The sequence below is a fragment of the Sander vitreus genome, chromosome 8 (assembly GCF_031162955.1).
Source record: "Sander vitreus isolate 19-12246 chromosome 8, sanVit1, whole genome shotgun sequence".
In the NCBI taxonomy this organism is placed as follows: Eukaryota; Metazoa; Chordata; class Actinopteri; order Perciformes; family Percidae; genus Sander; species Sander vitreus.
The window spans coordinates 6,133,270-6,160,765 of NC_135862.1; the positions used below are offsets into that span (position 1 = coordinate 6,133,270).

At 37.4% G+C, this 27,496-nt stretch overlaps 1 protein-coding gene across 1 annotated transcript in view; it reads left to right on the forward strand.

Moving 5' to 3' along the window:
* LOC144521873 (solute carrier family 23 member 2) overlaps positions 1-27,496 on the forward strand; it is a 57,056-nt gene that overhangs the window by 7,067 nt on the left and 22,493 nt on the right. Inside the window, exons 2-7 of the mRNA XM_078256512.1 lie at positions 4,662-4,814; positions 16,016-16,173; positions 18,291-18,456; positions 20,978-21,159; positions 24,087-24,204; positions 26,306-26,462. Of these exons, the coding sequence (XP_078112638.1) occupies positions 4,662-4,814; positions 16,016-16,173; positions 18,291-18,456; positions 20,978-21,159; positions 24,087-24,204; positions 26,306-26,462 (934 nt within the window). The remainder of the gene's footprint in view (positions 1-4,661; positions 4,815-16,015; positions 16,174-18,290; positions 18,457-20,977; positions 21,160-24,086; positions 24,205-26,305; positions 26,463-27,496) is intronic.

The following is a 27,496-nucleotide window of genomic DNA, read 5'->3' on the forward strand; positions in this document are numbered from 1 at the left end:
CTCAATGGTGTGTGTAAAATCCCACAGGAAGTTGATCTTTCCAATGTGGCTTTTTTAAGAGGGAGTTGACCTCTTTGTCTTTAAAGACCGCCCCTGGTCGTACATGTATCAGGTGGCAGAATCCCTCCGTCTTCGTACAAGTCACGCTCACATCTGCCATTATTAGCTATCATTTTTTCCCAAAGGATGCCAAAGAAAATACTATAAAACCCTGGACAGAACAGGATGCCTATGCATCACAGGGACATAGACAACTTCCTGCCAATGACCGAGAAATAACAAAGTTTTAAAAGTAGCTACAGATTTGAAAATAGGTAAGGAGAAAATGGGAACAGACGGGAAAACAAGTCATTACAGCACAAAAAACATCAAATTCATTAATTTCCTTTATATGACAATGGTAGGGATATTATTTAGTTCCTTATTTGAAATCTAAAAAATTATAAGATACCCGAGTTCAGTGGCACCAAAGTATTGTATACATTTAACCCTGTATGACTGAAATCTGCGTACTCTGCTTTTGACGAAATAATTGCTCCATTACATACAGTAGATAGCTTTCATAATTTCAAAACTTATTGTAATATAGGCAGTTTAGGCTGTAACCATTTTGTTGTTATATTTTTCGTACTTGCAGCCTAGATTATTTGAAAACAAATACTTATGTCTGTACGATACTATGTATGTAGTCAAATAAACCTAAATAGAATTTTGGCATCAAATACACTCTATATAAACTTTTGTATGCCCTGCCAAAAGGAAATGAATTACGTTGCAGTTCCAAAAACATATGATTTCTTAATTTGTATTGTTTGCTTGTTGGTTGTTTGTTTTTATTTCTTATTTTGCTTTGTCCTATTCCTTTTTCAGTTTGTGCTATGTATCTGACAACATTTAGATAGATAGAGTCTTTATTGTCCCATAGGGATAGTCATTTCCACACATCTTTCAATAGCACAACACCATTATTTTTTTAACATTATTAAAAGAGTAATGATGAGAAAATGTCTATGATGTGCAAACCGAATGAGTTTGGAAAATAGTTTTATTTATGTATAACATTTGTCACTCTTATTGGGACGTATTCCCCTTCATACTAACCATCTGACCTACTCTATCTGTCTTTGGATTGTGGGAAAAAAAACAAGAACCTTCAGTGGTACATACCTGAAGAGTAGAGGACCACACTTGATATCCATTTTTCTCACATGTATATGATTTGTCTTGTTCTTCATCTTAACCAAATGATTTGAATGGCAAAGAAAACATGTATTTCCTGGAGAAAGATCCTTTTAAGTAGAAGTAGTGAAGAAATACATAGGATCTCTGGTTTCAAGGTTTTTTCAGTATTTGTAAGAGTATAAAAGGTGAATCTAGCAAAGGATAATGACTTTGCCTCTAAAAACATGAACGGTGAGGGAGTTACATGTCACATAATTTATCTTATTTAGCCGACACTTAGCTGTAAAATACCTTAAATCCCCTCCGTACACATTTAAAGCGTCCTTGGGTCCCTCGAAAGGTGCTTTCAAAATTCAAGCTGTAATTATGGGAACAGAACCTCTGGCGCTGTTGGCGTCATAAATAAGAGCACAGAGGTCCAGTCTTCAGTATTTATTTTTTATTTGTTAGATGTTATGTTGCTGTGCTTTGTACACTGTGGAAATGTGAAAGTTGGACACCATTACTGTTGTTGGACTTCTAGCCCACTTGTATTCCCCTCCCCCTTACTGCACTGTATGTCGATGTTCGTTCAGGTATTGTAAAATTAAAATAAAAAGTTTCCCCCGGGGGACAAAATACAGCTGACAGTTGTTAAACCTAAATACAACTGAGTGGGTACAGACGCTCATCCCTTCAACAAAGGTTTACTTTTCATACTACTGATAGCTGCTGCATAAGGTTTAGGAAATTGATAGCTGCCATTTTATTTATCTGAAGAACTACAAGTTGGTGTTGGGCACAAGTTGATTTTCCACAATGACCATGAGATATTATAGAATACAGCCACTGTATTTCCTGGTAAACTATACAACAGGTTTAGAGCCCTTAAACGGAAACATGGACATTATATACTGTATGTCTATTAAAAAATGCATTACCTCTTTTCTAGGGGTGCACGATTCAGAAAATGTCACGATTTGATTCAATATCAATTTTTAGGCTCACGATTCGATTCAAAATCGATTTTCGATTCAAAAATGATTCTCGATTCAAAACGATTCACAGTATCTAAATTTAGTTACTTTTCCCATGTGATTGCAGTTTTTTTTTTATTTAAATATGAATCGATTTTTGGAATTCTATAAATCGAATTTGAATCGGTAGAGCTTGAATTGCGATTTGAATATGCATCGATTTTTTTTGCACACCCTTACTTTTTTCTAGTCAGTGTTTCTTATTTCACCATTTGATTTCTAATTATTCTCCACCTTATTTTAGTTTTTATATACTCACAAAGTACTTTAATCTGCTTACCTTGCTTTTCACACACGCCTAAACCTCTGCTGAGATGGGGGAGTGCATGCATGTGTGTGCTAGCAGCTACATACAGCATGCTAACCTCGACAATCAAGATCGCAGAGAGGATCTCTGTGGCGCATATCCCTGGTGTGGCAGTTACTGTTTATATTTCATATTGCGGAATCCAGAAATACATGCAGGGCTGTAGTACTCAAGAAGCTTTTTTGGTTGTCTCGGACTCGTTGGTATTTGGACTTGGACTTGACTTGGCCATTGGACTCACCAAATTTTCTAGTTGGTCTTGACCGAGTCCAGCACTATATGCTTTTGTTCTAAAGTAACTTCCTGCTTCAAAACAAAACCATTGATGAAGCGTGCTCGTTCAGAAAACGGGAATTAGTTTAATTCAGAATCCATCTAGAACAGCCATCGAGATTGGACGCCTGGTATAAGCCTGGCTGCATCATATACCTCAATCATCAGGTATCAATCATTTTCATTTTGGCCACAGACAATGTCAGCGAGAACTTTGTACTATGAATTCTTCAGGACAAGTAGTAAGTTCCAGAATGGGAACATTTTAATTATATATTTTAAGTTAATAATATGGCCTAATTTGATCCTATAGTGTGTTACTGTGCACTACACTGATTATTACAAATAATAAAGCAAAATGATCATCTTAAAATACAAGATATACTGTCTCTCTCGTCACATAAATTAACATAAACAAAAAAAACAGGTAAGTAAGTGGTCTTAAAGAGGATTCTTTTTTTTCTGTCTCGGTATTGACTATATCATGCAGACTCGGTCTTGACTTGGACTCAAACAATTTTTGGCTCGGTCTTGACTTGGACTCAAACTATTTTGGACTTGGTCTTGGCTTGGACTCACACTATTTTGGACCTGAACCTCTTTGGACTTGGTCTTTACTCAGTCTCGACTAGTCCTGGTCTTGGACTTGTCTTGGACTCGACAATGGTGGACTTGACTACAGCCCTGCCCCTTTGTGCCAGAGTAATTTGTTTAAAGAAACATATAGACCGTGCCAGTTTCCCCTTTTATAATAAAAGTGCATGTGAACCAAAATAAGGTGAAAGATGCTACAACCACATACAAATAGAAGCTTAAATCAAGGTGCTTGGCAGCTGTGTCTTTTAAGAGTGAATGTGTTTTTCACATGTGACATGGAACACCGTCTGCAAACAATTACCTTACAAGCATTACATTGAATTGATTAAAGTTAATGCAAATATGTAACATTCATTATTTATTATCATTTTTCCCCCTGTAAAACAATATGTCACACACATACCTGCATGCAAACATACCAAACTACCCGTGTAATTAATACAATGCAGAAATATCTACTTTCTCTCACTTTCTCTCTGTAAGCACTTACAGCAGTCCCAGTGGCTACAAATAGTTTTCCTATTTAAGTTTAACAATGAATAGAAATAGAAGCACATGGAGCTATAGGCTACTGCATTTTATATGATCTCAAAACGTCCTCTCTTTATGTTTTTATTAACCGCTTTGAATGCAAATCCAACCACTCTCAGTAAGTTGACCAAACTCAGTTCTTCCTCGTCACAGCCACACATCTTAATTTAACACAATAACAGGGATATTGGGATTTTTGAAGTTGACAGTGATTTAATGACATTGTTGCACTATTTCCCTTCACTCCCTCTTTTAAAAAACACATTCAAGTTTCTCTTAAAAACATTAAAATTGTCTGTAGCGCCCAAGCAATTTAGTTCTAAGCACCTTCATCATCAGCATCTTGATGGAATTTGGGTTGGTATGTTGTTCACCCCACCTGTCCTCCAATATCGCCCACATGGATGTTTCGCACGTCATCGCTTAATTCATTAACTCCATTGCGTATGGTCACTATTTATGTTTCACATCTGAGCTAAACTAACGGCTCCAAATTACAGTGAAGGCAAAATAATTTCTCTGAACTACCCTTAGTTTCAAAGACAAAGGAAAAAAAAAAAACATTATGAAACCTTTGGCCCTGTGAGAGTCCCTGGTATGCTCACAACAACAGTGATTTGTTTAAGGTATGTTTGGTGTTCAAATAGCTTGGGTGGAATTCGTAAGAAAATATTGTTTTTTTTATTTGATGTTACATGGATAGATAACATTGCTGAATTAATGACTTGTTTCCCTTTGCTTTGCTTCTCTTCAAGGACAAAGACAGTGATGAACAGCCACAGCTGACTGTTGACATTGGGGAGCCACACACAGAGGCCCTGGGGGAGACTGTGGACAAACGTGCAGATTTGGTTTACTCCCTCAATGACAGGCCGCCGTGGTACCTCTGCATACTGCTCGGTTTCCAGGTAAATTAATCCCATGGCTTGTTTTCGGTTCAGTTTGATAGTATTAGTTTAAGCCCTCCTATTATCCTCCATAAAATGAATATTGCTGCAGAAAGCCTTCTTTAAAGCTGAATTATTTCATTTTTAACAGAAGAATACAAAAATAAATTGACAAACACAAGCTGGTTGCTAATTTTTAGTACTGGGCATGTGTACAGTGGGCTTATCAAGGCTTGTTTGCTGAAACACCTTGCTGCTGCTGCTGGAAACGAGGTTGATGAGTGTAACGTGACTGGACTAGAGCTGCAAAGTTAAATCGATTAGTTGTCAACTATCAAATTAATTACCAACTATTTTGATAATCAATCATTCGGTTTCAGTAATTAAAAAAAAAAATTCTCTGATTCCAGCTTCTTAAATGTGAATATTTTCTAGTTTATTCACTCCTCTTTAACAGTAAACTGAATATCTTTGAGTTGTCATTTTTCACCATTTTTTTTCACAATTTATAGACGAATAACAAACCGATTAATTAAGAAAATATTCTACAGATTAATTGACAATAAAAATGATTTTTAGTTGCAGCCCTCGACTGGACCATACAGTAAATGTTCCAAAATTAGTGGAACTTCAAACGTTACATTTGTAGGTAAACACTGCAGCATTAACGTTAATGTGTCCACCTCGGCTGAGAACGGAGAAATGTCATTGCCTTTCCTACCGTGTATTATATTTATTTATTTTTTATTTATTTTATTTATCTCAAACAATCAACAATGTTGCAAGACATAAAAAACATAAAATGAAACAAAAACAATCTGAATCTAACAACAAAAAACAAAATAAAAATATAAAAGGGATTAGTACGAGAAGGAGCAGGCGGAAGCAAATAGCTTATTTGGTCCTGGCCCTTATTTCACAAAATCATATTATACAAAGTAAAATAGATATGCAAATACAGTATACAATCTTTCGGTCTTACAATAATTTACAACAGTACAATAATATACAACAATACCTTTAAATTACAAATTCCAATCCTATGTTTCAGTTTATTCTTTTCTGTATTGATCAAGTAATAATGTCTTTAATCTATTTTTGAACTGGATGATATTATGGCTCTGTTTGATGTCATTGTTCAGTCCATTCTATAAGGTCACCCCACAAACTGAAACGCACATGCTTTTAACTTAATTAATTAGTTCACACAAGAGGTTGCTTGAACATACAATGACCTCTTAGATGAAATCCCCCGTCTCATTCATTAAACATTGCACGTATGTAAAAACATTAATTGTGCAGTTTTGAATGTAACAATGTCCATAAATTTCAGCCAATGTGAATTAAAGAACAGATGATTGGTGTGCTCATAATACCCAATGTGATTTATTATCCTAATTGCTCTTTTTTGCAATGCGCACATTATTTTCAAGTTGCTTTTGTAAGTATTCCCCAAACATCCACACAATATAACATATATGGTACAATAAGTGTACAGTACAGAGTATGTAATGTATTTTTGTTCAAGATTTATCTAGTTTTGCTCAATATACCAATACTCCTGGCCATCTTTATGCACAGATATTTAATGTGTGGCTTCCAGCAGAGTTTATGGTCAAGAACAACACCCAGAAATGTATTTTCATAGACTCTTTCAATTGTTTCATTATCAATTACTATTTTAACATCTCTATTTATAGTGCGATTTCCGAATATCATAAATTTAGTTTTGTTTAAGTTTAAAGAGTTTTAATTTATTCATTTAATTAGTGACCATTTCCAGCGTCTGCTGCAAGTTATCCCCACAACCAAAAATATTTGTGTCGTCTGCAAAAATAGTACATTTTAGTACATGTGATGATTTACAAATGTCATTTAAGTAAAGGATAAACAATTTAGGGCCTAAAACTGACCTGTGGAACACCACAGGAAATATTAAGAATCGCTAACCGGTGATTACCCATTTGAACAAACTGACTCCTGTTTTCAATATAGTTTTTTATCCAGTTAAAGGCCACACCTCTTATGCCATACCTTTCCAATTTTTTTAACAGGATTTTGTGATCAACAGTATCAAAAGCTTTTTTCAGATCTATGAAAATCCCCACTGCATAGTTTTTATTTTCAATACAATTTGTTAATCTTTCAACTAACTCAATAAGTGCCATAGACGTTGATCTACCGAATCTGAATCCATACTGACTGTCCATTAATAAATTGTTTTTATCAATGGAGTTATCTAGCCTGTTGACAAATAGTTTTTCAAGTATTCTTGAGAATTGTGAAAGCAGAGATATTGGTCTATTGTTATTGAAAATATGTGAGTCACCAGATTTATACAATGGGATGACTTCAGCTACTTTCATCTTATCAGGAAATGCTCCTGTTTCAAATGATAGATTATGTATATATGATAGTGGGTCAACTATCCCGTCTATTACTTTTTTTACTAGAGACATATCAATGTCATCACAATCTTTGGAAGTTTTATTATAACATTTATTTACAATCTCTATAATGTCCCTGCCTTCTACAGTTCCCAAAAGCAATGAGTATGGGTTATTGTCCACATGGTCCATCACATAGTAATTCGTCCCTGTGTAATTTATGTCTTTGGCCAGATTAGGACCCACATTAACAAAGCAATTGTTGAATCTGTCAACCACTTCATTCATATTTGACCTCGTCTTGTCATTCTCATTGAAGTTTTCCGGATAATTAATTTTATTAAGTCCTTTTGTAATAATGGTATTTATTGTATTCCATGTTTCTTTAACATTATCTTTGTTATTTTCTAGTGATTTGTTATAATAATCCTTCTTACATACCCTCATTATGGTAGTTAATTTGTTTTTATATTTCTTATATTTTAACTCAGATTCTTTCCTTCTATATTTGATGAAATTCCTATAATTTTTTACAGGCATTTTGAATTCCTTTGGACATCCAGGGTGTTTCTGAATGTTTCCCTTTATTACAGTATTGTTTTCTTGGACAGTTTTTATTATATAAAGTTGTAAATATGTCTAAGAATAGTTCATATGCCTTGTTAGGGTCAGCGTCCTTCTTTACTTCCTTCCAATTATACTTTATTAGCTCCATTCTAAATGCAGAAATAGTTTCTTCAGTCCTTAATCTCTTGAATATAGTCTCATTGCACTCAATGTTCCCAATAAAATTACAGTCATGAGTCACAAAGATTGGTAGGTGGTCAATTATGTCATTGATTAATATTCCACTTAAAGAATTGATTTCCATATTGTTTGTAAACATGTTATCTATCAGAGTGGCACCATTGCATGTTATTCTGGTAGGTTTTGTGATTGTTGGAAAAAGACTCAAACTATAAAGTGTTTCAATAAACTCTTCCGTTGATTTGTATTTGTTGGGATTTAGTAGGTCAATGTTGAAATCCTCACATGTATAGTTGACTTTATGCTTTACTTTATTAAACATTTTTCCTCTCTTTCTGTGAATATTTCAACATTGGATCCTGGTTTCCTATATACACAACTTACTATGACATTCTTCATTTTTTTCATACATAATTCAATTGAGATACACTCCATTATATCATCCATGACTACTGTCATGTTTTCAACAACCTTGTAAATTAGCCCTTTATCAATAAAAAGTGCCACCCCTCCCCTCCACAACCGTTTACTCTATTCACATAATTAAATTCATATCCCTGTAACTCAAAATCCATGCCCCTAACGGCATTAATCCATGTTTCTGAAATGGCTAAAATATTAATGGGTTTCTTGAACTGTCCTAAATATTCCTTTATATTCTGGAAGTTTGAATACAGACTTCTGCTGTTAAAATGAATGATAGATATGCCGTAAACAATTTTAGTATTATTATTTAACTGTTGCTCTGTGTAATAGCTGCAGTTATTATTTATGTTAACATAAAAGTTATTTTCTGGATCAATGTTCTGTTCAAAATCAGGCTCACTTTGGTCATTGTCAGAACAACTAGAAAAATGAAAACTAGTCCTATTGTTAGACATAACAAAAAGCTAAAGCTTTAACAATGGAAAAATAAAATAATATAAAAGCTACATGAACCAACTCATAGGAATTTGAATTAGGTACTTCCAAACTAGCCGAGCTACTCAATGCTTCTGATACACATAACTTTAGCCTGCTCTGGTGGGCCATTCAATTTAACAAACACCTTGCAGTTGGAGGACCAGGTAGCTTGAATCTTCCCTTGTTTCTTCAAGAACCTTGCCTTTCTTGCAATATCTGCATTCATTTTGGTTAAATGCTCATTGATGTAAACATTTGTGCCCTTTAATTTGCGGCCCTGTCTGAGCAGGTCAATTTTATGCTTTCTGTTAGGAAAGCGTACAATGACAATGTGATTGTCATTCTGGTTTCTTGATGGAATAATGTGATATGCCTCAATATTGTGTCTGTTTATGGATATGTTTTTGTCATGAAGGAAGGCTGTTACCTGAGCCTCAGTTGAATCATCATGGTCTGCGCTCTCGACTCGCACATCCCCCTTCAGAGCATGAGCATAAGACCGAGGCTTAATGTTCAGTCCAGTTATCAAGACATCATTCATCCGAGTGTACTGCTCCAAGTCAGAAACACGAGCTTCCAAAGAGTTGATCTTGAGCTGCTGTTCCTCATTCGAATTTTTTAGATCAGAGATTTCATTCATAAGATTAATTATAGTATGCAGTTGTTTGGCTATGGTCGCCAATTCCTCACCCATCATGTTCATGGCTGTTTTTAGCTCTTCAATGTCTTTTTTAATTTCTTTGTGGCCATCTTGATACTTTAATCCCAGTCGGAACACTGAGTTGCTTAGGCCTGATGTTAGCTGGCTGCTCCTGATTCCCCAGCCTGGTGTCTGATGGCTGCCCTTGGATCCTGGGCCTGATGTTAACATGCCGCTCATGGTGGTAGTTAGCCTGCCGCTCCCGGATCCTGAGCCTGGTGTTAGGGATGGACACCCGGTCAGCCTCTAGCTCCGCAGCCAGCCGCTAGCGTCGCGGCTAACTGCTCTGTGCAACCGAAGCCGAAAGACAGTGTCCAGTGGTTCTCACTTTCTCTCTCTGGCTCTCTCCCGTCCCAAGCAGAATCCTCCCAGTTCCACCCGGGTAAAAAGTTGACTTGTTAGAAGTAAAACTCGGCTGTCAGCAGTCGGTTCGTATCCGTTTTTCCAGCGGGGCAGCTGAGTTGAGTTGGGAATGACTGTTCTAGAGAGTCTTTGGTGTAATATTAAACGTTACCTGTAGAAACCGACCCGACCCTGGATAAGCGGATGAAGATGGATGGACCTGTAGAAATTATTCATAATAATCTGACACACAAAAGAAATTCCCCATATAGCTATCTATATATATCTATATATAGGATAGAAGACAGTCAATGAGGATAACTACACAATGATTATTGCTTTCATTATATTTTATATCACAAGACATCTGTTCTCCTGTAACTTTCAGCAGCAAAAGAAAAAAAGCAGTGATGATATCATCTCCGCTGTAGTCTTACGTCACCGCCGGATATGGTTATCATCGCAGCCCTAGGCTAAACCAAACACAAAGGAAACGCAAGAACACAGTGTCTTGGGGTGTGTGTTGATTTTTTAACAGTTTTTATAAAATTGATCATGTCTTTACCTTCCAGCGGGTAGTATGAAACAAGACGTGTGTGTTGACCGACCGCTGTGATAATTATAACCATCGGCTGCTTAGTGTATTGTTTTCTCCAATGTTTTTTTAATATTGATGTGTGTGTATTTCTTTGAAGGAAACATTAAGTCACCTCACAATTTATAACACATCAAAGGTAAAAACGATAGCCTCGTACCCTTGAGGGAGACATTTGTCAGTGATTTAAAACATAATTTGCTTGTTGTTCATTAAGGCATCATTGCTGTGAACATTTACCTCGTGTTTTAGGGCAAAGATTTGTTTTATTGTTTTGTAGCTTGCCGTGCGATATGATACCTGGCATTGTGTGGAATGGTGGGCTCCAGTACAAGTTCAAGACTAACAGATTTAAAACACAAAAATGGAAGAAGAAAAAAAAAGTTACATTTGGTTGAAAATAGGTACGTTTATCTTAATTTGTGAGTCACATGTACATCATTTGTGAATATGATGTACATGAACAGTATATTGAGCCAAAAAAAGAAAAAAGGAATTATGAATTACTTAGCTTTGTTCATCCTGTAAGAACAGAACCCTCTTCCTGCTTTGTGCCCTAAATCCAGCAGATCTAATTCAGTGGCTCTCAAGTATAAAATTTAGAGTAACTCAGTCCTGTTCTCAGCACAACAATGTGGTAAGGGAGTGTCAAGTTATGTGGTCAATCGTATTAGGATGTTTAAACACTGCTTGTTATACAGTACAGTAGTTAAAACAATTCACAGTACTTAGCATTTTTATGTGAACATGTTACACCCCTTTGTAAACAGCTGTCATTTACATTAGGTCCGTACTCCACAGGGATTCGATTTTGACATTAATTCTGACATCCTCTGATCCAGCAGTTGTCAACATGTGACCATGATTTAGACTCATGAAACTCATGTTGCAGGACAAAACTTGTTTCAGACAAGTGTTCTTAGTTGTTAGGCAACATCAGAGATGAGGGAAGGTATTTTCCACAGAAAAATGAAAGATTTAGAGAATATTTATAATATACAGGGTAATGTACAGGCAAAATTTACATGATAAAAGGTCTTGCTTGAGTCTACATAAAAAACAGAAGGTCATGAGTTTGATGAGTTTAAGCAGCCATGACATTTGAATCATGTAATAAAATTTGTCACAAGGAAGCCCTGCAAAATGGATAAACGTTGAAGAGTTGGTCATGAATCAGCAATGTAGAATTTTTTAGAGTGTAATATTTTCCGTGACGGTATAGTTTTTTTCTTACCGCGGTGAAGAAGCAACATATCACCGTGGTATGGCGATTAACCGCCACACCCTTACGAGAGTAGCCTAAATTAGAGCGAGAATGGCGGGCTGCCATGAGTGAGTGACGTCAGTGCCTGAGTGGTTGCGCAAGGAGAGCGAGCGGTAACGGAGAGTAGCGTATGAGTGCTGCTGTGAGGAAAAAGAGATAGCTGTTTGTAAAGTGAGGTAAAAGTGAACAATAAAACAACAAGTTTGAGCTTCTGTTCTTCTTCGGCTTTATCTGCTTTATCAGTACTGCCGGTAAACTGAATGGCTTTACCCCCAAAAAAACATTGGCTAAAACCTTACAGTTAGTTAGTTTTATTTCATTTCTGTGTCATGCCAAACCCTTGGCCCATCCCGTAGCCTATGGGATTACAAGACACCACAAACCTATTTAAAGGGGTGGTTCAGAATTTTGGACATAAGACCTCAGTTCCAAGTTAGCCAGTGTGTTATTTATCAGTGGAGACCATTTTCAACACTTTTCATCCAGTCCTTCCAGTTGCAGAGTTCGCTGGTGCTAGGCTAGCTCAAGTCAACAGTATCTGCTAGCCTGCCACTAAAAACAGTCTAAATTATAACGCCAGACTATCGATATAAATATTTGTGTTGATAGAATAATGTTAGAAATAAAACTACCCTTATATCGCATTGCAATAGTTATACTTTGTTCCCTGTAGATGGTAGCATAGGCCAAAGTAGCGGCGGAGTGATATTACCTAGGCTACTGAGAAAGCCAGTTTCCAATCTCTTGAATATAGAATAGAAGACAGTTGATGATTATTGCTTTAATTATATTTCATATCACAAGACATCTGTTCTCCTGTAACTTTCGGCAGCAAAAGAAAAAAGCAGTGCTGATATCATCTCCGCTGTAGTCTCACGTCACCCCCCATATTGCGGTGATATGGTCACAGGGCTAAACCACACACAAAGGAAACTTCCAGCGGGTAGTATGAAACAAGACGTGTGTGGTGACCGACCGCTGTGATAATTATAACCATCGGCTGCTTAGTGTCTGGTGTTCTCCAATGTTTTGTTATTATTGATGTGCTTTTCTTTGAAGGAAACATTAAGTCACCTCACAATTTGTAACACATCAAAGGTAAAAAACTATAGCCTCATACCCTTGAGGGAGACATTTATCAGGGATTTAATACATCCTTTGCTTGTTGTTCATTAAGGCATAATTTATGTGAACTGTTACCTTGTGTTTTAGGGCAAAGATTTGTTTTGTAGCTTGCCGTGCAATATGATACCTGGCATTGTGTGGAATGGTGGGCTCCAGTACAAGTTCAAGACTAACAGATTTAAAACACAAAAATGGAAGAAGAAAAACAAAAACAAGAAGAGAAGTTTAGTAAGAAAGAATGTATTTTTTCCCCCAGTTAGACCGATTACTTTTACAGCTACAACAACTTTTTTTTTTAACAAGGAGCATTACTTTTCTCCAGCTTTTCAATTTTTAGAACCCATTGCATCTTACTTCCTCTTTTGAGCATAACAATAATGAGCTACATCCATTTCTGACCATGTACCTAGCTATGAAAGCTTGTGTTTTCTTTTGTTTTTACAAAACATATGTATTATATTTAATGATTGATGAGCAAGCAGAAATGCCAAAACTCTTCTGGGTCAGGTTTCTCAAATGTAATTATGTGCTGGTTTTCTTAGTTTTCTAAGACAGTAAACTTGGTGTTTAGACGGTTGGACTGTTGGACTCCAATCATTTAGTAACATGGTGCCACTGTATCTACTATAGAAGTATATTACTGGGGCTGCCTTGCTGGTTTAGTGATGAGGCTCAACTGAAAGGTTTTTTTGGGCTGATACATCTTTTTGGACAGCCACAAGCCAAGTTAGCAAGCACTTACTGTAGTATCTCCATGGCCTTGCCAAATAGTTTTCTTGTTTTTGTTGTTAGTATGAAGTCTTGTCTTGGTTATAGGTATTTGTATTTTTGTGGAAAAGAAGAAAAATGACATTAACACCCAACTGAAACCATGATAGAAGCTATGACCAGTTTAGGGTCTATAAACCAAGCTTTGTGCCGAATGGAGCTCTTTCATTGGCCATTTTAAAGTCTCTTACATAAACATAAGGGGAAGAGTAGTTGAGCTATAAAGGTGGATGACATGCTGTAAATTCCCAGGGTGACTAAAAACAAAGTCAAAAGACCACATGTGTCCATGTTATCGGGGTCACCTCAGAGTCAGAAAAGCCTGGACTTTGTATTTATCACATCATTAAATAGCATACAAATCTGCAGGATTGTTTGAACGTTCACTAGCCACCGCATCTGAATGTTGAAGGGCACATCGCCGGGGGTTATCAGGTTGTCTCCTCCTTGCATTTCATTTTATTTAGACCCTGATTCTTTGAGAAGGCATATGAGTAGTTCTTTCCAGCATCTGGCCATCCTTTAACCTTTATCTATACAATTTCACACCGTGAGGCTCCTAGGATCTGAAATAAGGCACTGACTACGACTGCACCGCTCCTCCATCATACACACATACAACACATATATATGTATTAGTAGTAGTTTTTATTTCATAAATTGAAGGAACTATATTATATTATATTTAATATGATTCAATATGATTTCACATGTGTGTGTGGGGCTGGGCATCGTTCAAAATCTTTCGATCCGGTGCCAATTTCAATACCTCAGTTTTCGATGCCGGTTCCTTAACGATACTTTTTTCGATACCATATGTTTTAAAATCCATTTCAACATCAACAAAAATACATTAAACACAAAACTTTTATTTTCCACCTTACTAATTCTAATTTAAAAAATCTGGTAACACTGCTCACTCAGAGTAACATTAATACAACTAGTTGTGCTTTTGGATAGGGGTGCGCCAGTCAGATACTCAGGATTGGTATCAATCCGAAAAAGAGAAACCTTTTTGCCACAACATGAACATATTATAAATTATAAATAAATAAACAAATTATGTTGTGTACAGACTAATATAGAACTAACTAAAATGCAAAGGAATGGAAACAATAAAGACTTTTTAGTGCAAACTCCATAATGACATAAACCTTTAACAATAAACTTGGTGACTGCCCTGTTGTCAACATTCAACTAATGGAGAACTAACTTAAGTGCAAAGGAATGTAATTGAATTGCCTTTTTGCTGAAAGGTGCTGTAGAAATAAAGCCTTACAACCTCAGCCTGTCAGTCAGTCAACAGGGCGTAGAAACCACTGTTGCGCCTGCTTGTCTCAGAGGAAGTGTAACATCAACAGCACCGCGACCGCTTTCGCCTCTCCATTAATATTATATCGCAGCAAACGCTGTCTGCATGAAGTTTTGAAAAAGTGTTTTTTTGGCATTGCCGTGACTCACTGTGACTTCAACAAAACTGCTGTCAGTTTTGAAATTTGGGACTCCGGGTGCTTGTTACAGTAATGGAATCTGTTTGTGTGTGCTGTACTGTTCTGGCCAAATCGTTGCTCACCCCACACACTATAGGAACAAAATCTTTCATTGCATGTCATTATGTGTAGGGTCTTTCACATTTTCAACATCTGTTAAGATTTAAAAAATATTTTAGTGTGGGCCAGGCATAGAGTACGGCCCTGGATCAGACCACACTCATAGTTGTTGTTTTAGAAGGCAATGATAAACGACTTGTTCAGCTGTTAAAGGTGGAGAACACCCACACAATGTGATCTGGCATTGAGCTGATGTGCCAGGTACAGTATTACCATAGCTTTCCAAGTTACTGCTGAGCTACACAGGTTGGCTTCTTTCCTCCTAATCTGAACTAAAACAACACTGACATAGGGGTACGCGGCTGCTTAGTGGTTAAGACGCATTTAATGTAATTGCAGCATCCCAAGTTTGGTTCCGTTCTTGGACCTTTGTTGCATGTCATTACAAATCAGTTTTCTATATTCACTGAAAATACACTGTGCCAAAGGTTAGCATTTTGGCATTTTGACAATTTCAGCTGTGTGGTCGTTTTGCTGCAGTTCTGAGTCTTAATTTGTATTATTCTATATTTCAAATAAACTATTATTTATCTAGATATATCAGCAATTATAAAGGGCTTTTAGCATCTTATTTTTTCACCATTCCTTGCAATGTAGTAAGCAATAAAGACAAATGTTTTGGTTTAAAGAAACATAAATACTTCCTACTTAGAATGGAGGCCAGCTAAATTCAGAGGAAACCAGAAAGACAGGATTAATTGGGTGTAAAAAAAAAAAGTTAAAAAAAAAAGTACCCCTTCAAAGAGTCACCAAATTGATCCACTTTTGTCTTCCTCCGCAGCATTACATCCTCGCATTCGGGGGCATCATAGCAGTCCCGCTGATCCTGGCCGAGCCCCTCTGCATAAAGGACAACAACATCGCCAAAAGCCAGCTGATCTCCACCATATTCTTTGTGTCGGGACTATGTACACTGCTGCAGACAACTGTCGGTATCAGGTAACTCCCACTTATTGTCTCACAGCACCAGTAAACCGTGTACGAGGCCACACAGAGATATTGACATGTACTTAAGAAGTTACACAAGTTGTAACCCAACAATTAACAATTGTAACCCTTTATGGAATGATAGTTATTGGTGTGTGTGTGTGTGTGTGTGTGTGTGTGTGTGTGTGTGTGTGTGTGTTTGTGTGTGTGTGCGTGTGTGCATGTGTGTGTGTGCACATTTTAAGTAGTGCTGTCAGTCAGGCAGCTACAAACTGAGAGAATGCCCTGGTTAAGAATGTTCCCAAGATGAAGGAAACTCCAGCATATTTACCTTTTTCCACACCTTTGCCCTGAATGTTTTACACCTTTATTGATGAGGACAAGGAAGTATTTAAATCTTAATTTATTGACGATTACATGACAGTATGCCTCTTTCCTCCAACACTTTCCCTACATACATACACTGCCTCCTTGCAATGGTCCTGTGATGGTTTCACAATCTTCATGCCAGGCCAAAGCGGCGCTGAGCTGTATTTGCAACAGCCTGAAGCTTAGCTCAGCTCAGCTCAGGCAGAGGCCCCTGTGGTGGCTAATGTGGAGTTAACCAGTGAGTCACACCACCACCGGGCTCTACGTGACTCTAACAGTGGAAATGAGATTTACCCTTCAGGATGAGTTCTAAAGTTTTCCTTACTATCTCCAAAGTTTACGCGGCTTAATTTGTGGCTTTCCTTTCATAATAATGTGAAATCCTGGGAGCTGTTTGGAAAATCCTTCTAAAACCGATGCATCAATCTCTATGCCTTACCACAGTGCAGCTGCCTCCCACACATACAGTACAGTACAGTACAATAGAGCACAAGGCTCCACACACACTTTCCTGCCCCCACTGATGTAACAGTAAGCCTGAGCAAATAGCTAATGCTTTTGTTTGAGTTCTCCACCTACACAGTTTGGCAAAAGCTTAAAGGGACAAAAGTGGGATCCCACACTTTGACATTGAATAATAAGTAAGTACATTTTTATTTTTCAAACCTGTGGAATGAATGGCTTTGTGAAACAAGGGAATATGAGGATAAAAACTCAAATGGGAAATGGGTTTCCATTTAGTTTTAAACAACTTCTTGCAAAGTTTAAGTTGAACATGTACAGCCACCTCAGATTCAGTTTTCAGAAGTTTCTAAAACTATTATATTAAAGTGCCCATATTATGAAAAAAACACTTTTTCTGGGATTTGGGGTGTTCTTTTGTGTCTCTGGTGCTTCCACACACATACAAACTTTGAAAAAAATCCATCCATGCTGTTTTGAGTGAGATATGGTTTCTGAATGTGTCCTGCCTTCAGTCTCTGGCTGAGCTGTTCAGCACGGCTTATAACGTCACAAGCCGAAACGAGCTGGCTAACCGCAACCGTTAGCTTGTAGCGTTAGCATGCTAATGCTAATGCTAACACTAGCATGCTACCTCGTTCTCAATAGCAAAGCACTGCTACACACACAAGTTCACCATAATCTACAAAAGGACTACTTACATGTGCTCCCTCATTTAGAAGTCTCCCAGCTAATCCTGCCTTGTAACTGACCGAAGTTGTAGAACCAGCCTCTCTTTTACTGTCTATGGAGCTAGCTAGCTGACATGATCTACATCTGAGCTACTGCGCATGTGCGAGTGCAATCAAAGATAGTACAGAAGAAGAAGAAGAAGAAGAAGAAGAAGAAGAAGAAGAAGAAGAAAAGAGGTCTCACTCTGTAGCTAAAACAGAGACCAGGTGAAAAGAGGATCTGCAGCAGTGAGAGAGAGCTGTGCAGTACAACAAAAATATGGTGTTTTTTGAAAATTAAACCATGTAAACCTATTCTGGTACAACCTTAAAATACAATTATGAACCTGAAAATGAGCATAATATGGGCACTTTAAGAAATTCTGCCATTGGGTAACATAATGTGAACATTTTGAGCTGGTTTGAAAGTAGGTACCTCATGTAGCACTGTTTGTGAAGTTCTTGCTGAGATCATTTTTTTTTTTAAATAATCAAGATTTGTCATGGGATTTTTTCTTCAGTTTATCCTGGCCTAATTTGCTCCATCGACCTATGACCTCTCAACCCCGTCACCTTACTGACTTGCAGGTTACCGATCCTCCAGGGAGGGACATTCAGTTTTATCACTCCGACCCTGGCTATTCTCGCTCTGCCGAAGTGGCAGTGTCCAGCCCCAGAACTGCAGCTGCAGAACAGCACCAGTCCGCAGCAAACGGAAAATTCTGATGAGGTGTGGATGTCACGAATGCGTGAGGTATGTAAAATATTCACTTGAGGCAGAAGATGATTCTCAGTAACTTAAGTGCTTCTGCAGGGAATCCAATCGTTCACCTTAGCAGCGCTAACAGTTTTAAAAGGAAAGAAGACCTGTATCATTTTGTCACACTTTAATGTTGGCATGACAATAGAAACAGTTACATGGTTACATCTGTGTGCATGCAGAAAACTCTCACAAAATGTAATCATTTAAGAGATTCCAACATTAGCAAGTACAAAAGTTAAGACTTGATTACATTAAATGTTTAATATAGTGTTTTTGTCATAAACTATGGGAGCAGATAAGAATGATGAAAAAAATCATGTGAAATTGTCAAAAAAGCTGGAGACCTGAAAAAAAGACAGGACGCGTGAAGTGTGTTTAAATGCAGTAATGCATGAAACAAATACCCCAAGGTGAAACAAATTGCTTAAAATATTTATTTTTAAATGTGAAAAGTAGACAAATACACAAAAAATAAATAAATTATAAAGACAACTGGGAATACAGGTGAAGTATTACCGAAACACCTAGTAGTGTAAGTAAAAAAAAAACATGACCCAAAAACTGGACATTTGGGGTAAACAAAAAAAATCCAGAATTGGGTGAAAGAATACCCCAAAATTGTGTTCAAATGCTTAGATTTTGTGTGAGTAAACATTTGGGTTACATTTGAGTCGAACAAACTGTATTGAAAAGAAAAACAATTACAGCCCAGAATTTCAGATAAAAACCCCAAACCCTCAATTTTTGGTTTAAAAACTTTAATTTGCCCCACAAATGTATGGATTTTATGAAAAAGCAATCATAATAATATCATAACATTTAATTCAAAGATGTTTTTTTTTTTTCAGTTATAAATGCTAATTGTCATTATAATAAGACAGTATATACTTTATTTCCGTCATATAAGGTGTTATGTTGCTTTAATAGAGCTCTTCTCATGTTCGAGCGGGTACAACGGGATTTAATGTGAACACTTCCAGAAGGACTCAATATCTGGAATTTCATCTAAATCAATTTCAGCTTATAGCTTGTTAAATATGTTCTCTCATATCTCCTCCTTGTCAGCAGGGTTTTGCACAACATGTTTCCCTGTTGCAACATATTACAGATGCATGTTTCTAAAGGGGGGACCTCTAAAGGGGATTATACAGTTACTACACCTTTCCTGTTTAAGCTTTCAGTAGGAGAGATTGATAAGAAGTGCTACAGCTCTACTAGTGTCTGTAGCAGGGAATGTTCCCATGTGTCTGAAAAAAGGTTAGAACAATAGTTCCCAAACTTTTTTTTACTTTTGTAGATACACATATTTTTAAGCAGATTCTACTATAGTCATAAGTCATATTCCCATTTTAGCAAGAACCTTTTTTTTAAACTTTGAGAACAAAATGAAGTTGTTTTTCAAACAATATTTGGTGAACACTGTGGTTAGTCAGCATTGTCAGGAAATGACAAAATAAATGACAAAATATGAAGATATGAAATATAAAAATGTACACAAAATACACTGGAGTTAATAGGTTAGAAGCCGTTGGAATAGTAATACGCCATTATCTAGAATCTAGGCTCTATAAGGAGGATGATAAGTAAAACACAACTACTGCTTTATGAAACAGACAACAAACATGTATCTACAGTACAAAACATAACACAAATTTTACATAACTCAAGTTTCAAAATGGTTTTTCACAGTATGAACAAATAATCTTTATCTTTGAATCTCTTATCACAGTTATTGCTTATTTAAATGTCCGCAAAAGAGCTTGTGACTAGAAAGGCAATATTTTCTGCTACCTACACTATTTCACACTTTAAACCTCTCATGATCATGTATCATACATTCTGCAGTGCTCAATTTCTGTTAGACACATGTTCCTCAGTAATGAGTTGAGCACGAACTAACCTCGTAAATGGCAACTCCTGTAATATGAACTCACCTTTTCACAGTACTGGAACACATTAAAGTTAATTTAAAGTTGGTCTATATCCAGTACCATCCACTTCCAGGATTGCTGCTTTGCCACCGGAAATTCCGCCAGATGTCCATTACCTTCCGTTTTCTTTGTGTTGGCATTTTAATCTCCGGTGGATTTATGAGGACTATGGTTAACTGCTCCTCAGATCTCTGCAGGGTAAATCTCATTTTTCTGTTGTCATGACTAAAACAACTTTTGAACATACACATGTTCCACCAGAAAAAGTTCCTTCCCGAGGCTGTTTTGCAGCGGTACCGCTGCTCCGTCTGCCGCTTAGCACCGACGATTGTGATTGGTTTAAAGAAAGAAATAAACCAGAGCATGTTTTTCTCCCATCCCGGAATACTATGTGGACTAGCCAGACCCTCTGCAGCGCTGTGGAGGAAGGTCTGTCATAGCGAGACTACTTTAAAGTTTATTAAAGTTTAAAGATGCCTCCAGGAATACCATTGGTATGCTATATGATGCACACACGAGTACCAAAGAACTGGTACAGTATATGTATCTCAATTGTGTCCGTCTTGCCGTGTCTTCCACAGATCCAGGGGGCCATCCTTGTGTCCTCTCTGCTCCAGATCGTCCTGGGATTTTCCGGGCTGGTGGGTCTTGTGCTAAAATACATTGGCCCGCTGGCTATCGCTCCCACCATCAACCTCATCGGCCTGTCACTGTTCATTGAAGCTGGGAAGAAGTCTGGAGGTCACTGGGGAATAGCTGCTCTGTGAGTGGATGTGTTTTATATCTGTGTATTGCACAAAATATATGAACATATTCGTATAGCAAAGATATGTGTATATGTACTTCAACATCTGATCTTTTTATTTCTGATTTGGGCCCCTTTTTGTACGTGGTCCTAAATCAGATACAGATTAGATTTTTTTTCTAACATCGTAATTTATGCAACTTTTACTGTACGTCACTCTAGATCATATGTGTCAAACTCAAGGCCCGTGTGCCAAATCCGGCCCCTCGCAAATTTTGATCTGGCTCGCGTATCAATTTAGGTTCACAATAAATTTGGGCCCACCTAGTTTAGTGCTCTAAACCAAAACGTTTTAAACTACAATTATGCAAAACTCAAAGCAGAACTTGGCATTCTATGGTGGCTAAGGAACTTTTTTGCTGACTTTTTTCAGGCTTTGTGCAGACTAAATTGGATGTGAGAAGACTATATAAAACATGCAACAATACAGTCAAAAATATTTTACTTTTTCGATTAAATAAAAGCATGTCAATAAATCAATCAATGTGTGGCCCTTGATGTGTTGCCCTTGATGTGATTCTCATTTTCCAATGTGGCCCTTAGTGAAGTTGAGTTTGACACCCCTGCTCTAGATCAACATTAGTTCCTGACTCCAACTCCGCATCCACACACACCTCCATGCAGAATAAGCAGCTGTTGCTCCACAAAAAAAGGCATAATTAAATTGCTGTTCTCTTTCTCCTCATCCTCGTTATCATCTGCTCATGAATTTGCTGGCTTCCAGTGTCAGTGGCCTCCATGTTTACTCCCATACTTGTTCTTTTGAGCATGTGGGTTAGTTCAGGGCCGTGACCAGTTCACACTAGAATTTGATATTGGCCACACAAAAAAATAAAAAATCTGATCCGTGCAATAAATCCGATTTCAGATGTGAACCTAGCCTTGTTCACCACAAACCTCCAGAGCTTCAATTTGTCTCCGAATTTCAGTGACGGGATCAATACCATTCTGCCAAAAGATAGTTTCTCATTTTATGTTTTTATGATGACCCCTGCCCAAGTCCCAAATCTCCCACACATGTTCAACTGGATTGAGCTCTGGGGATTGTCAGGTCCCATAGCATATTATTCACATCATTCTCATCATACAGTTTAAGAAACTTTAATAGCTTTTTTTGGAAGCATCTGTATTAGATTTCTCATCTAATTTTATCCTTTCTGTCTGTTTTCTGTTATCTGTCTGTCTGGCTGTATTTACTATAATGTACTGTACGTCTCTCATAGCATAGATAGGAGTAATGATAAAATTGCAACACTTGACTGACAAAATAAGATTCACGTGGATATTATTATTCTCCATTTATGTTACCGCTAGCTCATTTTTTTTTAAAATAACTACTGCAACTCAATATGCTACATTAACCCTACTTTCATTTACCTTTGCTCCTGACCTGTCCAACTCCATGAAATCTGTCTTCATTTACCGCCGCCATCTCCAGATACGTAATGCAGACTAAAGTCATTACGCAGAGTGAGCCTTGTGGGTTTTAAAAGGTTCAGCACATCCAGCTTCTGGTGGTATGGATGGTCATCAGTCACATCCTTCTTAACCCCTTAATAATAATGCAAATTATTCGTAATAATACGTCAATTATGTCATCACACCATACCGATGATGTCTGCATTCTTCACTTCACTCAGTATTAGCCTTCTGATAGTGTCGCTTTGCCATATCCTCCTCCACAGTGCGGAGGAAGGTCTGGCTAGTCCATATAGCCAGGGGTGTAGCACAAAATTAAACCATGTAAACATATTCTGATATAACCTCTAAATACAATTATGAACCTAAGCATAATAGCATAATAGCATAATATGAGCACTTTAAAATAGTATATATCATTTATATCACGGTATAAATAAGGGAGGAGACCTCAGAGGTCTGGAAGCTCTAGATTCTCAGAAGATGAGCCTGTCGATTGCATCACATGTCCCTCTCTCCTATATCACATCACCGTCTCCTGCATCTTTCCCTCCTCGGGCGTCCTGGCTTTGTCTCGGTCTTTGATACAGGGTCGATTAAGATTTCGCCAATTTCTGGCGACCGGATAGCTCAGTTGGTAGAGCAGGTGCCCCTATATAGAGGTTTACTCCTTGACGCAGAGGTCCAGGGTTTGACTCTGACCTGGGGCCCTTTGCTGCATGTCATTCCTCCCTCTCTACCCTTTCATGTCTTCAGCTGTCCTATCAAAATAAAGGCCTAAAATGCCCCAAAAAAATACTTTTATTATTTAAAATAAGATTTCTCAGATTTGTATTGTTTTTGTTTTTTTTAGTTCAAACACATTTTTTATTCTATATGTTCAACCAGATGTTTAGACTGGTTTTGCTGCTGCTGCAGTCATACATTTAATCTGGATCAGGTACAAAGTAAATGTTTAAATCGGATTTGAGTGACTTGCTAATTGTATGAAGTATCCCTTTCTTCTTCAAAATAGAATACGTCTTTCTTATTTCCCACAGTTACTTTCTCTAGTAGACATTTCAGCAGGCTGCAGACTTTCTAAATGAAATAACATGCACCATGACACTCGCATTGGTCCAGAACAGTGTTTAATGCACAGTGTGCAGTGTTTTCATGCACAGCATGAAGTGCTTCACGCGCAGCATGAAATGCCATTCAAAGGCAGGAAACTGAGTAAAGTATTTAACAATGTTCAAATGGCCTGTCATGCACTGTTACTTACCCATAATCCTTTACACAATTATTACATAGGCATGCCTGTTGGGTAAAATGGCATGTGTTCACTTGCTCTGACCTCCCATTAACTGTACGGTGTGGAAGCATGCCATGCTTTAGCACAATTATACTAATAGCTGTGAGCGGGGGAAAGGCCTTGGGGGAAACAACTGAATGACACATTTGTCCTGTCTTCTGTTTTCCCACAGCACGGTCTGTCTGATCCTCCTGTTTTCTCAGTATCTCAGCAAAGTCGATGTTCCAATGATTGCTTACAAGGATAAGAAGTGGAAGATTTTCCAGTATCCCCTCTTCAATCTCTTCTCTGTAAGTTGACAACATTACCCAGGTCTCATGCGTTCGGGTTATCTTCTATTGTGAAAAAAAACAAACAGAAAAATGTAATTTAAACACCTATGGCCCATAAAACCTGCATAGAACACCCATGGCTTGCTTCAAAACAATACATTTAAAAAGAAATACACTGCAAAAGAAATAGCTAGTATCAAGCTAAAGTCTGCCAATCCAGAATGCAAGAATAACTTACAGTGAAGACTGGGGACCAAATCAAAGATAAATCAATCAAATAGTGTGCTGTCTATATTCAAAACAAGCGCAACTTGATTTTTACTTCAAATAAAGTATATCTCACGTGCTTACACATCTGTTTATTTTTTTTACAATATAGGTGGTCTCATCTCCATTCCAGGAGCCTCTGTGCAGATTTTGCTGCTTTCATCGCATATGCCTATAAAAATAATGAGTACAGGAACTCACACTTGAGTCCACTTGATCCATAAAATCAAAGCAAATAGCTTCGTCAGAGAAAATAGTGCTTGCTAGAGTGCTTGGTCCTTCACAGTAGGTAACATCTTAATGTCAAAGAGGCCTGGAACAGGAAATCCTACTGATGTGGAGTATTCAGTTTGTACAGCTAACAGCATACCAACAACTTTTTAGAAGTACTATAATAGATACTAATTATCTTCTTATTATTTTTTCATTAACACACAAATAGCAGTCAATTGGACTAAGAAAAATAGATACAAATGTATGAAGAAATTACAGGTTTGCGTCTTTTCTTTTTTACTTTTTTGGGCTTGAGTAAACACAACCCCAGTCAAAGTCTTTTGTGGAATGATGTGAGCCAACATTTCTAAGCCCTTTAAATATGTTTGTCCTGTGACTACAGTAACAAGCTATCAGGTAGAGATCACCTGTGGTTATGAGCCGCCTGTGTGTTTTAGTCATATCTGTAGTGACTTAATAGCCTATATCTAAATAAGACACTGAGGGCGAACATGTTTTCCCATGATGTAATTCACATCATGTGAACACCTATGAAACAAAAAGACCTGAAGGTCTCTTGATCTTAGAGTAAACAAAAACATGTTTTAATAGATATTCATTAGTAGTTTTGTCCATCGAATGAAGCCAAATCATACAATGCAAAGCTTTTAAGCGTGAAGGGACAAAGCCAGTAATTTTATAGCAGCGGGGAAAGAGCACATCTACTTTCTGAGGTTAGCTAACACTCAATAGTATACACAGTCAATTGCACAGTTTACACAGTCCTTTTCATCATTAAGTGGTCATATAATGCATACAATACTCTGGCACTTCATCATCATTAGTAGTTCAAATATGAGGAGCTTATGGATCTCACTTAAGTTATCTTCTTCTTGGATCTTATAGATGATGTCAAGATAGTATCAAAGAAATGAAATATGAAGACATTTTTCTGATGCCTTAAGCTACTATTTCAATTCAGTTTCAATTCAGTTTTATTTATAGTATCAAATCATAACAAGAGTTATCTCGAGACACTTTACAGACAGAGTAAGACAAAGCCCCAACAATTACAATAATTCCCTCAAGAGCAAGCATTAGCGGTAGCTATTGCGACAGTGGCGAGGAAAAACTCCCTTTCGGGAAGAAACCTCGGACAGACACAGACTCTTGGTAGGCGGTGTCTGACGGTGCCGGTTGGGGGTGTGATGAACAGTGGCAGAAATAGTCACAATAAAGATAATGGAACAGTGACTACAATGGTAGTCGTAGTAGTTCATATTTGACTTTCCTAGGAAAGCCCTGCAAATGGTAAAAGCATTCTTTTGCTCCACTCTTTGCTCCCACTTTATTGCAATCAGAAGTGCAGACCTGTGCCCAAGGCGTGTTGTATGAAGACGTATGCAGGCTCAAATTGAATGCTTGTGATACAAATCAAACAACAAGCAGGTAATTTTGGCCACGTGAGGCTAGGCATGTAGTTGAGTTTAATACTTTACTTAATAACTTTAATGCTTTTAGTCTTCAAAACATGTAGTAAATACTGCCTTGTCAGGCCTAAAATCAGTAATGTTTTATATGTTGGTTGAACTTCAGTTTAAATGTAATGTGACATTCTGGATCTGATTACAAATTCTAGGCTTTGTTCGGGATGTGTGGCGCCTGGCTGGTCTGCTTCTTACTGACCGTCTTTGACGTCTTTCCTTCAAAGTCCGATGAGTATGGCTTCTCAGCCAGGACCGACATCAGCCTGGATGCTGTGGCAAACTCCCCTTGGATCCATGTGCCTTACCCAGGTAAGTGAATGAATATCATACTTTAACAATTGTTTTATGCGGTATACTTAATTGGTCAAACCTGGTCACCTTAAGGTATATTTCCCAGAGTGTGATTTTAGGAGTAGTAGGAGCAACACAGATGATAGATAACTATGAAGGGTGAGTTATTTGCCAACTCATTTTTAATTGTTTAGCCATTAGTTGTGGCACTAACAAACAATCTGTCAATTATTGCTGTAATAAATGTCAAAGTGTTCCAACTGTTAACGGTTGTTTGAAACTGCTGAGTACTATGGTTCCTTTAATTTAGTCAACTTATCTGTCAGCCTCTTTATAATTTCATCTTTGACAAACATCTAAATGTAAATGTAAAGAGATGACATTTTGTAGCTTAGCTGAGGGTTGCACAACTGCTCTTTAATCATCTGTCAAACTGTCGCTGAATCTCTTGGAGTGGATTCAAATTATCAGTGTTTGCTTTAATTGCTTAATCTCCTGATAATTGAGTGTCTGAAATGGGATGATGATGATGATGATCATGGTGATGATTAAGATGATGATGATGATCTAGAAAGTGATGATCTACAAAATGATAAGATCTTTTATAACTGCAGTGGGACAAGAAGCCTCCCGACAGTCAGTTGGCTATGGCTTGAAGTTGAACTGGCAGCAACCTGTGCAGGATTTCCATGTGGAGCATGTGTTCCTTAGTTTCAAAGAGCATGTGCTGCTATAATAAAATTCTACAACCTTTGGACTGATTTTCAAAACCACTCATGATCATCATTTTAGTAGTTCATGGTTCTTATCTTATAACAGTGACATAGATATACTGTTTTTCACTACATATTCTTTGTTCTGCCAAATATTAAATGCATATGTGTGTCAAAAACAATCTATAGATTTGTGATATCGGAACACTCACTTGCAGGGTCAGTTTGGTGTCAGTTTTTTATTCATGAATGTGAACGGCAAAGTCAGTTTCATGACTCTTTGATTATTTGCACATGGCCCCTGCTGTTTGCAGACGGTACATTAACTCAGGTCCTGTA